The sequence below is a fragment of the Haliotis asinina genome, chromosome 16, assembly GCF_037392515.1.
Source record: "Haliotis asinina isolate JCU_RB_2024 chromosome 16, JCU_Hal_asi_v2, whole genome shotgun sequence".
Lineage (NCBI taxonomy): Eukaryota > Metazoa > Mollusca > Gastropoda > Lepetellida > Haliotidae > Haliotis > Haliotis asinina.
Window position 1 is genome coordinate 22,789,346 of NC_090295.1, and position 14,279 is coordinate 22,803,624.

Here is a 14,279-nt window from a genome sequence, read left to right on the forward strand (position 1 = left end):
ATCGAGTCCACTATGTCTGTCCTCACCCTCCTTCACCACCAACACGATATATCGCGCCATGAAATAAAAATAATACTGGTATTTTGTTTGACCAATTAGAGAGCAGCTCGTCGTTGGTGCGAGCCTATTGAGGTTGAAGGACCCATTGTGGTTGGGTCTATTATTGTGAAAGGGTGCGCCTGTGTCAGTTGATTGTCAACATGTCAGAACAGAAGAGACAAGATAGCCGTTTCAAATCTCAGTGTCGTCAGCAATGTCCTAACTCTCTTTAAAAGTGGTTTACAGTACGCATAGTAGCAGTAGTAGGTAGTAGGTAGTAGGTAGTAGGATTTCTGCCACATAAAAGCTTCAACGAATATTTAATTAGATGCAGGTAAATATTTAATTTTAAGTCCATCAGAGACTGGGCACAGATACATAAAATGTATTCGCCTTCGATTCCGTTATTACATGTTTTACAACGCCTGTTTATTTTATCGATGATGTCGTGCCTTCCTTTGTTGACCTCCAGTTTGTTGAGACCTAGTCGGAATCGAATGAGGCAGTTTCTGAGGGGTTTAGATTTAAGGATGTGGAGGTACGCCTCTGTTTCAAAGTCGGATTTAATGGTACCATATGATGTGTCGTATCTTGAACTTTCCTGCAGACCTGAATGTCAGTCCTGTTTAAACATGTCTATAGTACAAATTCAAAACATCTTGACAAATGAGTTCCAATCGAACACTGTTTGTGAAGTCCACACAAAACCGAATCCATAGGTGAATAATAAGTTTTTATTGAAGAAGGCCAAGTGTTCTTGCCGATTTCTGTTAGGTGATAAATCATGTTATACGCTTTCTTTGGCAAGCAGTGAGCAGGCATGTGAATCAATTTAAGCCAGTAGCGTAAGCATCGGGTGAGAGAAGTGGATAGAAGTCTCCGCACACCATGCTGTTAGGAGTTGAAAGTCTAGCATTTAAGAATTTCTTGCATACAAACAGGCATACCTTTTCTATAGAATGAAATCTTTGACATCCCCAAATTTCGAAACCGTAAGGTAAAATAGATAGAAAAGTTTAAAGAATATCTGGGGTATTATAACATCAACTTTAGTTAGGACTGATTGTAGCTGGCAGAATGCTTTCTGCTCCCTGGTGGCTTGTTGTTGTACAACTTTGTTCATGCTCAAAGTTTGAGTAAACAAGACGCCTATATACTTGTACTGTTTTACAACTTTGACTATGTCACCTTTGTATGTCCATCTCCTTTTAGCTGCGACTGGACCACCTTTCCTGTATATGACAATGTTTGTCTTGTCCAGATTAAGATTAAGCTTCCATTCATCTGAATATTTAGCTAAGATGTTCAGCTGATTCTGTAGACCTACTACGGGACTTGATATAAAGTTTATGTCATCCGCAATAAGAAGTGGCAAGAGTGAAAACCTATCTGGGAATAGTTGAACTCCGTGTTTACCAGAACGCGTTATTTCGTTGTACAATTCGTTGACGAAGAGAGAGAACAATAGGGGGCTCAATACACATCCTTGGCGTAACACAATTGGACAGTGGTAGAAGTCAGTTATGCATTTGGCGCCACAAACAGACGATTCTACGTTCTGGTACATAGATTTCAGGACTTCATACATCTGCCTTAGGTAGCAAACACAATCGACAAATCGCTCTCCGAAAAATGCTAAATATATCTATATAAACTCCATCAAACACCACAACGACCGGGGATCAACAGAATGGGACTTCCTATAGAAGTTTGGCGTGTGAAAATGGGACGATTTGTGTCTCCTAAAGGTACGAGACAGACTGATGGAGTGACCCTACAAGCCCACGTCACAATGGACGCCCGGTATGATATGAGGTACAGACTGATGTTGTGTAGTACCTTACTACTTGTAGCAAGCTCTTTAGTTACTCACAGCATCATATGTTGAGAGAAATCCTTCATCTGTGATTCCACCGCCAACATTGTGTGAAGGAGGTGAGATCTGTGAGGCATTACTGCCACGTCAACTGATTTGTTTACAAATCGAAAACCGGATAATGTGACAATATTTACCTATCCACATCGCTGTTTGTCCCAACAATAAATCCAGGGCCCTGACCGACGACTAAAGATCTAGATGATTTGAGAATATCGATCATTAATGAAATTGTGAGTTAAATCAATGAATCTGAAGACAGACTGTCAAAAGATATAAATTCGATGAAAGATGACATTAGATCCATTAAAGCAGAAATAAAGGATCTAAAGGCTCATGTTACACCGTACACGGATCACCAAGATTTGACAGAAATTGATGTGGACGCTCTTTCAGAAAAGTTTGATAATTTGGAAAGCTATGTTGAAAAATAAGAAGCTCGAATTGAAGATCAAGAAGAAAGTAGCCGGCGTAACAACATGGTCATATATAGAGTGCCAGTGTCTCACAAGGAAACATACACCCAGAGCAAGGAGAAAGTGCTGGATATACTCAACCGTGCTAGGGAGGTAAAACAGTTACAGCCTCTCACCCCCAGGGACATCGAGAGGGCCCATAGATAATCCTCCACCCAACAAGGCATGGTTCGACCTATCATCGTGTGTCATTGGGAGGATAAATGGCTCTCCGCGAAGATGAGGAAGGTGCTACGTGAGCAGGGTTACGGCATCGCCAACGACCTTACGAGACATCAGCGTCGTGAACTACAACGACGACGAGCAGACGACACGGATACTAAGTTTTATTACAAGGGTAATAAACTCATGAGCGAACCCAGGGAGAGAACCAACTAGGAGGACCAGTCTCCATACCCAGACAGGACGAGAGACAACAGATAGCAGCAGAGACGCACGGTTCCCAGGTCGACGACCCAACCCCCAGGCAGAGGACAGAACAGATAGCACTCAGGCCAGGGTGATTTTACGGCCCATCAAACTACTTGTGATAATGATGACATTGATGCAGCTGACACTCACAAGGACGTTAACTTCATTTTTTAAACTTACAGGTCTTTTAAACAAGATACAAGATACAGGCTTTATTAACTATATTCGACAATTTGATATAACTGGTCTCACTGAAACCTGGTCCTGAGACGATGAAACGGATCTTCTGTTAACAGATTTATAAACAAACCTGTAGAAAAGATTTCTGCTCGTGGTAGATAATCTGGTGGGATAATGGTGTTTATTAGGATTCATTTGGCAAAGTATATTCGATGGCCAAAAATCACCGAAAACTGTGTCTTTATTAACTTTGATAAAACAACTTTTAAATTTGGCAATGATGTGTTATATGCATGTGCTTATGTCCACCCAGATGGATCCACGTTTTATAACAAACCAGGTTTACTTGGTAAAAAGGTACCACTATATTTCAAGATACTTTACTTGATATAACTTCTAATATGCAAGATGTACATATTTTGTGCGGAGGGGATTTTAATGCTCGAAATGGTACAGATGTTGACTTTGTTGAAGATGATCTTATTGAATATATAGAAGACGGCAAAAACTTAATGTATGATTTCCTGTCAGATTACTTCAGCGTTAAGAGATTTTCTAGTGATAAAGTCGTAAATAATTTTGGCAGATGTCTCCTACATTTGTGTTCGATATTGAATGTCCGTATCCTGAATGGTATGCTGAAGTTGGTGATTTTACCTATATCGGTGTTAACGGCACGAGCGATCATAGGATCCGCCGCACTATTTGACAGCGTGCTTGACTTCGCTATCCCCTCTCGTACAGAATCTGACCGATCACTTTGAGTCGACGAGCGCTTCGTTCATGAAACACGCCCTAAAGACAGAGAAATGATGTATTTGAATTTACTTGGGAACACAAAGTAGAGCGGTTTAGGCAGTCTTCTGATATTGATAAAAGTATTGATTTGGTTACAGAAGCTCTTTGCTCAGCTGCTAGCGATGTGAAAAGGACAATTCATACCAGTAACCATGAAACTTCTTGGCATGACACAGAATGTAAAAATATGAAAGCGGAGCGTTGTAGATATTCAAACAAATTTAGGAGGTATAAAGACATAGAGTCATTGGAATATTACCACCGCAGTAGAAACGAATACAATGTTCTCTGTAGACAAAAGCGAAAAGAATACTACGAGACGAAACAGCAGAAATAAAAAAATAGTATAAGTGATTCTAAATCTTTTTGGTCCATGTTGAAAAAATTAAATAAAAAATCTAATCCAAGAAATGATATAGAAATAGAAGAATGGTACAGTCATTTCAGTAACTTTAGTAACTCTAACAAGTTTACTAAAGAGGAAATACTCCATAGCATGACAAATGTAAAAGCTAATAAATCATCGGGATTAGGTTTTACTATTTCAGAATTTTTCAAACACTCCACAGACTGACTACTGCCACACCTTGAGTTGATATTTAATATCATTTTAGAAAGGAGTTACTTTCCCAAGTCATGGTCCATTGTGTTACGAGTGTGTATGTTCTGTATATTTCACTGGAGTATCATCATCAGTCGCTGCCAACGCTTCATCTTCATAGCCGTCAGACCTCTCGCTGTGTTACATTCTGCGTAACTGTTTCTCTCTCGCACTAAGACTTTGTTGAGTTTGCTTTATTATATTTTGTGACCCATTGCCTTAGATTTTGTCTCACTTGTATCGTATTTGAAATCGGCATTGTGAAATTGACTTCTTACTTTGTATAACTATAATTGGCATAATAGTTCCTATCCATAACGGGGGTGACCCGAATAAATACGAAAATTACAGAGGCATAACGTTGTCGAACATATTTAGTAAAATATTTACATCCATTATAAATAGAAGACTGGTGGAATGGGCAGATACTTTAGACAAGATATCAGAATCGCAGGCTGGCCTCAGGAAGGGTTACACCACGATTGACAATATATTTGTTTTACATTCGATTATCCCAAAAAATATCTTAGCAAAAAAGGACAAATATTCTTCGCCTTATTTGTTGACTTCTCAAAGGCTTTTGATACAGTTGATAGAAATATATTATGGAGTCTCCTAGACAAACAAGGTGTCAGTAGCAGAATGGGGAAAACTACTTCGCAGTATATATGAAAATGTGAAAATTTGTGTCGGAAATAACAATGAATTATCTGGTACCTTTGTAACCTATTTAGGAGTGAGACAAGGTTGTATACTGAGTTCTTTTCTATTAACCTTTTTTCATCAAATAGCTGGTAATTCAAATTCAAGAAAATTGTTCTAACGGTATACATTTGCATCGAGATATTATTCAAATATTTCTTTTGTTGTTTGCGGACGATATAATATTATTTTCTAGTACAATGAAAGGTCTTCAAAGTGACATTAACGAATTAGAGAGGTATTGAGAGAATTGGAAACTATCAGTTAACCAGAAAAAAACTAAAATTGTTGTTTTCAAAAATGGAGGTAAATTAGCTAAAACTGAAAAATGATTGTACAACAGAGTCAGATAAGAAACAACCACGTCATATAAACACCTGATTGATTGATTGATTGATTGATTGATTGATTGTTTGATTGATTGATTGCATCTTCCCGTGTAGATTATTCTTCTGTAAGCAGACCCAGAGGTAATGCCTATTCACAGTCAAACGCTTTTCGGAAGTCCACAAAAGCTAGACATAGCTTACGTTTGTTAAATGAAAGATACATATCAAAACAAAATATAATTCCCCTTCCAACATGTCTTACACACTTTACACAGTACCAGTGTTCTTATTACGCTCTGATATCGTCCAAGTTCAACTTGTAATCAGGACATGCCAATACGCAGTTTCGTCAAGCCACGACGATATCAGGAACAGTCAACATGGATTAAATACAATTCCGGCTGTAAATTTACATGAAGAAAAAAGTCATACCTGATACTGATGGTGGCTGATCGGGGCCATTGCTTTCTCGCCTTAAAATTTGGAGACGAGAACGCGAGAAAGCGATAACACGAGACAAGAAAGCACAAGATGAGAAAGCCAAAATTTAACACATCACAACCAAAGAACACAAATAAACTTGGGGAAAATGTCACATTCGCCCATAGCTAAAACATTCGCAGCCCCCGTACGGAAGTTAAGAAACTGTTTAATCAGTAAATATTGTATTCTCTCAAAGTTTTGTAACTCCGAACCATATTACAACATTGCCATAAGAGATTCAAATGTTGTAAAAACAGCTTGAAAGGTTCTGGAAACTTTATGGCCTTTATAGCAACAAAACTGCAGCTCTGTTAAAAACGTAATTGACATGTCAGAATTAGACTCAGATAGAAATGCGTCATATACAATAATGCACAATAAAGATGCTTCTTCCTCACGAAACTAAGTCCGTTTTTAAAAGAACAGATATGTACAAATGTACACTAAAAACACGCCCCTCCACTAAATAGTCACATTACACCCTGCGTATTGATCGCTCCAGATTGTGCCAGAACACTTCCTGACCATCCTGATCATCAGTGTACTCTACATAGGAATCTTCACGCATCAACTCCACAATGTCATGGGGCAGGTCCTTCACAGGGATGTTCTCCAAGACAACAACCAGCAGAGTCTTCCGTCCAGTGTAGATACTCTCCATCTTAGCCATCTCCACTTCGTACTTACACCAGTAGCTCCTCAAGAAGTGTCTCGACAGGACAATCATCGTCTTCCTGCTAGATTTTACAGCGTTTAGGATGTTGGCAGCAATAGCTTCCCCAGCAAGAAAGTCTCTGTGATGAATACAGAGCTTTAGACCTTGCATCTCTTCAAGCCTCTGCCTCATGTCCCTAACTACAAGTTCACGGTCCTCATCAGCGTAGGATATGAAGGCATCAAACTCGAACTCCTGATCCTCCTCTTCTACAGGCAGGTAGCCTCTGTGTCGGTTACGGGCAACGTAGTAGAGGTACCTCAGTTTCCACCTGTATCTGTACACGATGCCCATCACGGTAAATATCAGGACCAACATGATGAGACTGAGCACCCCAATCACCACACCAGTGTAGGATGCACAGCTCTTCTCCAGTTGAATGATGATGTCATGCAGCTTGGTCATGTTTTTCTGGCTACCATCAGAACCCGTACAGAGTAGGTCTTGAAGATCATAAACACGATTTCGTTTCATGTCCAGCCACTTCAAGAAGCTCAGTGTTTCACACGTACATTTCCATGGGTTTTTATCAAGTCTTATTTTCAGTCCTTTGCTCTTACTGTCATCAATCTGATTTCTAAAGGTTACATCAAGCTGCTCAATAAGATTATCAGAGAGATCTAAGATTTCCAACTTTCTCAGGTCTTCAATGTTAGCATTCCACGTATTCAAATAGTTGGAACCAACACTCAAGTACTGAAGATTTTCTAAGCCCTTAAAAACGTCTCTTGGCAGACTACTCAGTTTATTATTTGAAAGATCCAGGTGTTCAAGCTTGAACAGCTTACGAAATGTTTCATTATGTAAAGTGTAACCAAGATAGTTGAAACTTATATTCAGTATTCTCAAGGAAATGAAATCATCAAAGACGTGTGTGCTTAGAAACTCACAATAATTGTGTGATCCATCTAAGAATTCTAGATGATGAAGTCCAGTAACTGGTCCAGTCAACCGTGTAAAGAAATTATATGACCCATCCAAACTCTTTAATCTGTTTTTACCAAATCTCATAGCAGGAATGGTGTAACTCAGTTTTGCGTTGCTGAAGTTTGCATGTGTTACATTCGGGGGAATATATATGGCGAAATTACCTGGCCACGGTATGTCACCAGTAGAAATATCATCAAATATAGAGGTATCATGTTTTAAAGAGTTGGTGACATGACATAATGAATTAGGACTTCGTGAAATTTCGTCATAAACCATTCGCGGGTTTGTCTCTAAATCAGTGAGCAAAGAATCAAGCTGCGCTTCTGTCTGGACTGAAAATGGACTAGCAATCGACTTGTTACTTGAGGAAGCATCCAAAGACTGCAGGTTGGTCATTGATGACATTGTTAGAATGTACAAACCAAACAAAAACATGTTTTCTCGCATTGAAACAACTTTCAGAGTTTGTGGCATGAGGATGGGTACTCGAGGATCCAGTATTTCTATCCGGTTGTCATCTATGTGTAATTCCTCAAGGACCATACCAGACATGTATTTAACATGCTCCGCGGTTACGAGAATGCCGATACCTCGATATCTGTACAATTTATTTGCTCTTAAAATTTTCAGTGAAGAATTACGAAGACCCTACAAACTTGCAAAAGCCTTGTCTAACCCAAGATCGGGATTGTGGGACACGTCCAACATGTGAATGTTTTGGAGGGGCTCAAATGCAGATTGACCAATGTCAGTTATTTCACAGTTTGTAATGTCTAAGTGTGTTACTCTTTCTAAATAGCGGAATGTTTCATTTGAAATGTCCCTCATATTGCAGTTTCCTCCGATTGTCAGTCTTGTGATGTTGGTGTATTTAAAGCCTTCTCCAAACATTGGATTCTTAAGTCCATCAATGTGAAGTTCTCGAAGGGAAACCAGATCCTGGAAAGTTTCATCTGGATACTGGAGTAAATATGTTTCCGCTTGTGAATTATCAAGATATCCTTCAGATTCTACAGGAGAATTATTTTCCATTTTCAGAACCTTCAGTTTCTTATGGAACCGGAACAGTCCTTTTGGGTAAACACTTTTGGACAAGGATAGTTGATTATGGCTGAGCACCAGAACGTTTAACTCTGTTAGTCCAATAAAGTCGATTCTCCCAAACCTTTTGAAGTCGTTGAATGACACATCCAGACGTTTCAAAGAGCTATACTTCTTCAGTTGTTTGCCAATATATGTCATTCTGTTATGACTGAGAGTCAGCTCTGTGATATTGTATGGGAGGTGACCGGGAACCGATGGTAGGGATCTATTTGAACAATCTGCAATGACTTCATCCTTTGTTTCGAAACAACTGCAGAGGTGACAATCAAGTGATGATCCATCTGCTGACACCAGGATCACCATCAGCCACATGGGTATCGCAAGTCCAATCTGAAAGCAGTTAAAATATCATTCTCAATGGCCATGGACTGAGTTATATTTCTTCACAGAAAGCCTTGAACACAATTCTAACATTCTAAGACTGTTAAAGAATCATTATCAAATTGTGATGAAACTTGACAGAAATGCGAATCCTGCTCCACGGGTGCTACCTGTCACAAGCGTTTATAAGGACAAATAAATTGCTCACCTGAAAGAAGTCACGGTTAATAGCGAAGCATTGCTAAGAAATGATGTTTTAAACATTGAAAACTCGCTATGTTCAGGCTGGATTGAGTTTTAAAGGGTTGGCGGGAGTTAGTGGTGGGAGCACAATCTATGAACCATGGATTCATAATTCATATCTTTAAGCCTCTATGAAATTATACAGTATGGCCTTCCCTGGTTGTATGGAGACGTTGAATCTAGAATTACTTTAACTCTCTTTTCTAGAACTTTGGAATTCTGCTAAATTGGACACAGACACAACTTTCCAGTTGAGAGTCAGGCCAACAGCTGATAGTGCTCATTTCTTCGTTAGTAAAGATATATACGTCTGTCTTTATCTGTTGCCCTCACTGAGCTAAAGCATAAAGTAGTAATGCTAGCATGTACTGGTTATTTCATTAGTTAATTGTTATTGCTGTATATAGTGATTGGTTGTATGATCTATATTGTGATGGTTTGGGATACGCTTTCTGGAACGAAATAGCACTCGTAAATACCGTACTACATAATTGCGTTGTTTTTTTAACCTCCCTTACAGTGCAGATCCCTATGTCTTCAAAGCTTTTATTAATGTTCGTTTGGAAAAGTACTTCGGAGAAAAAACTTCCTTGACTGAAACTAAAATTTATAAAATATGTATGGGGTTTTGAAACCTGAAGTTGGTCTCAAAGAAAGGAATGCATGCAAACCTTTTTACGCTGCAACTATATTGAGTCAAAAAAAGGTAACTTTACAAAATAATGAATATTTTTTCTCTGATGATACATGTATGTATCCGAAAAGGGATCCCTATCTTTCGATTATAGAAAAACGTTAGCAAAACCCTCTCAAACCCATCCATTCTTCGATCACGTGATTTTGGCATTGAAGCTTTCTTCATTTGCATTGACTTCAAGAATTGAAAAAAAACGCACTTTTAAATGACAGTTCTAACCCTATTTTAAATGCCACGATTGTTAAATGTGTAACGTGAACGTGCCGTTGGAATGTTGCAAGCAGGAAGATCAGTTATTGACGTCGCAAGAGCAATGGGATGCAGCCGTCGTAATATGTATGACTTGCGAGGTCGTCTACAACAAACTGGCACCACTTCTGATCACCCAAGGTCGGGTCGTCCACGCGTGACGTCACGAGCAGAAGACCGTCAAATCGTCCTACGTCACCTACGTGACAGATTTCTGCCGACTACACGAACCAGGACTGAGATGTTTAGAGGTCGACTGTCCTCATAGACCATTCGAAATCTGTTGCGGGCTCCAAACTCCATTCTCGACGTCCATATCGTGGGCCATTATCGGTGCTGTTTCATCAACGTCAACGTCTGCTGTGGGCCCAACGTCACCTCCGATGGATCCACAGAGACTGGAATCGAGTCGTCCTTAGCGATGAATCCAGGTTTACCCTCAGATTCGCGGACGGCAGGCATAGAGTCTGGAGACGATGTCGTGAACGGAATGCCTAATGTTGTGCACAGGAAGTCGACAGATTCGGGGGTTTCATGGTGAGGGGTGCTTTCTGTGGGAACAACCGTTCCCGACTTCTGGTCATCCGTCGAAACCTCACAGCTGCTGCTTACTGCGACCAGGTGCTCCCCCGTGAACACTTCCTTTCATGGCGGCTCATGGCCCAGGTCCCAGGTTTCAGCATGACTATGCTTGGTCGTATACCGCGATGTTGACACGAAATTTCCTTCAAAACGCTGGAATCAACGTCATGGACTGGTCATCGAGGTCAACTGACCTTAATCCAATAGAGCACGTTTGGGATACACATGTGAGAAGGCTTCGTGGTCTTAAGAACCAACCTCAGAATTGGCAGGAACTTGGCGCTGCCTTCCAAGAGCAATGGCACAGAATCCCCAACCACGTGTTCACAAGCATCAGACAGTTGATGAAGAGACGGTGTTTGGCAGTAGTGAATGCGCGGGGTGGCCATATACAATATTGGACTGGGAAATTTCGAATTCTTATTCTTGTGACTTGACATGCTGTATACCTATGTTTTGGAATGGCGGTGTAGCCTAATGGAACTGATTGTCACAGTGTCAGTGTATCGAGCACATCACACAGATCTCAGCAATGAAATAATAACAATTTAACCATCTTGTCATCTCTTGTTCTTTTTAGTGCCCTGAAAAAAGAATGTGAAGTTTCTTTTTTTTGACTCAGTATATTTTAAACGGTTTAGGATTGTGATCTTAGCGCTCATGTGATCGTAACTCCTATACTTTAACACTGGTAGTCGTAGCGTTAAGATCGATGTGTGGAACGTCACCCAGGTGCCTTGTGCCAAGGTCAGCGCCACAACTATAGTGCTAATTGCAATGATCATTCAGCCGTGAACACGATGGGTAAAACCGACAATGAAGTGGTGGTTTATGTTTGGGCATTAAATATCTCGTCATTGTCATTCCCGTATTTGTTGCCTTCAGACATGAGGAAGAATATCACGACAATCTGAAATCTAATGCCCTTTAACAAGACAGCAAAAGAATTTCTCTGTGTCTTTACTTTAGGGTTTTTTTGGGTCAATTTGAGTTCAGTATCGCATGGCAGAGTCCATCACGAGGAATACCATTGCCTTGTTACGTCGAGCAAGGATCATTTTTATGTCAATTTAAATTTATTGTTTTGTTCGGGTTTTGTTCAAGGAAATTGGGTTGACTCAAGATAAAATACAGGTTGTAAATAGTAAGTTAAATTACAAAAAATGGATATACTAATATATAACAACGAGGTTGTTAGTGTCAGTACCTTTGAAGATTTGCTTGTTTTTGATGTTTAACGAAACTCTCAGCAATATATCTCCTCGTTGAGTAAACGAGAGTGAACCCAAGAATTGTGAGCCTGTCAATAAAGCCTGACGTATGTAAATGAGAGGTTCTAAACGGATGGTTTAATTAGTAAACACTAGAAACGTGTATTCTCACATGTCAGTCAACACCATTATGTACACAGAATGAATCGAAGTACAGTTAAACAATGAAAGCAAATGGAAAGACACAATGTCCTCGAATGTCAGGCAAGTAAAGTAAACGCTAATTTCTAAAACACCAATGTAATATTCTCGTCATTTTACTACGCATCATCGACAGGTTCTACAAGGTCAAATTTAGGCAATATTTATGTTTGAAGTGATACAGTCACAATGTGGTTGAAATCTTGTCGAAATTACTGCAACTCTTAATTCGCTCACATTAAAGACAGATGTAAATCGATCTATCAGAAACCATCAATTGATTCTCTACGGAAAACATTGAAAGATCAACTGAATATTTTCAAACAAATTTCTCAGAGATCTAGTCTATGAGATTGAGCGAAAGAATGTGTAAGGTTGTCAATAAGGGTTGAAGTACATAAACTGAGGGGTCTAAACTTGGGGTTTAGTAAACACGAGAATGTGTGTGCTAGGAAAGAAACTGGGCATGTCAGGCAAACAACAAACTGTGCACAGAATGGCGTAGAGATAACCAGTGTAAGAAAATGGAAAGACACAACACTCAATGAAGTTACGTTTGGGTTTCCAGAAATTAACTTTTGTATGTTGCCATCTGCTATGTGTTCAAAAGTAAAGGTAAACACTTACCCACAGGTTCATAGTTGAGTATTTGAACTATCAACACCTAGCACGTTCTGTCAGCTGTCCGAGAGAACTTTGCAATACAGATATCTGTCAGAATGAACTGTACCTTCAAGCTACTTCCTGGTATAGTGTCGCATACAGATTCAGACGTGTCTGTATGAACAAAAGAAGACTCCCACTGAGCTTAGTTTGAATTATTTCCTTGTAAATAATATCCACCACTGAAAGAGTATTGCGAATGCTGCTATGGCCAATTAGGTAATGTTTGTCAGTCTTACTCCACATTCTGCCTTCATCACCTCATATTCCACATCCTGCCTCATATTTCACACTCCTCCTACATCACCTCATATTGCACATTCTGCCCACGTCACCTCATATTGCACATTCTGTATACAACACCTCATATTCCACATTCTGCCCATCTCACATGATATTCCACATTCTGCCTACTTCACCTTCATATTCCACATTCTGAACCCACCTCATATCCACACTGTGCCCATCCCATCTCATATTCCACATTCTGTCCACCCAACGGTATGCTCCACATTCTTCCCATACCATATCATATGCAAATTCTTCCTATACCACCTCATATTCCATATTCTGCCCACCCCTCCCCCTATTCCACATTCTGTCCACCCAACGGTATGCTCCACATTCTTCCCATACCATATCATATGCAAATTCTTCCTATACCACCTCATATTCCACATTCTGCCCACCCAGTATCATATCCACATTCTGCCCACCCCACCTCTTATTCGACATTCTGCCCACAACACCTCATATTCCACATTCTGCCCACACCACCTCCTATTCCACATTCTGCCCACCCAGTTTTATACTCCATATTCTGCCCAACCCTCTTCCTATCCCACATTCTGTCCACACGGCCTTATATGCCGCATTCAACGCACCCCAACTCATATTGCACATTCTGACCATCCTACCTCATATTGTACATTCTGACCACCAAGTCTTATATTCCACATTCTGCCCAACCCACCTCATATTGCACATTCTGCCCAGTCCACTTCATATTGTAATTCTGTGTACACGATGTGTACATAGATACCACGGTTACGATATGATATGTATCTCGATACCAAGACCACGATACGATATATATCTTGATACTGAGGTCACGATATGACATGACTCTCGGTACCAATGTCAGAATATAGAACATATCTTCGATACTGAGGTCACGATTCGATACGTAATGCGATACTGAAGTTATTGTAGGTTGCGTATCTTGATACTGAGGTAACGATATGGTACATATCTCGATACTGAGGTCATGATTCGATGCATATTGCGATACTGAGGCCACGATATGATACGTAATGCGATACTGAGGTGATGGTAGGATGCGTATCTCGATACTGAGGTGATGGTAGGATGCGTATCTCGATACTGAGGTGATGGTAGGATGCGTATCTCGATACTGAGGTGATGGTAGGATGCGTATCTCGATACTGAGGTGATGGTAGGATGCGTA

General features: G+C 40.0%; 1 protein-coding gene across 1 annotated transcript; it reads right to left on the reverse strand.

Moving 5' to 3' along the window:
• Window positions 1–5,944: 5,944 nt before the first annotated feature.
• LOC137268021 (toll-like receptor 4) lies at window positions 5,945–12,902 on the reverse strand. The gene is made up of 2 exons (XM_067802515.1): window positions 12,776–12,902; window positions 5,945–8,974 (listed from the first exon to the last, which is right to left on the reverse strand). Exon 2 carries the CDS (start codon window positions 8,090–8,092, stop codon window positions 6,371–6,373), a length of 1,722 nt encoding a protein of 573 aa, XP_067658616.1. The 5' UTR covers window positions 8,093–8,974; window positions 12,776–12,902; the 3' UTR covers window positions 5,945–6,370.
• Between the last annotated feature and the right edge of the window lie 1,377 nt (window positions 12,903–14,279).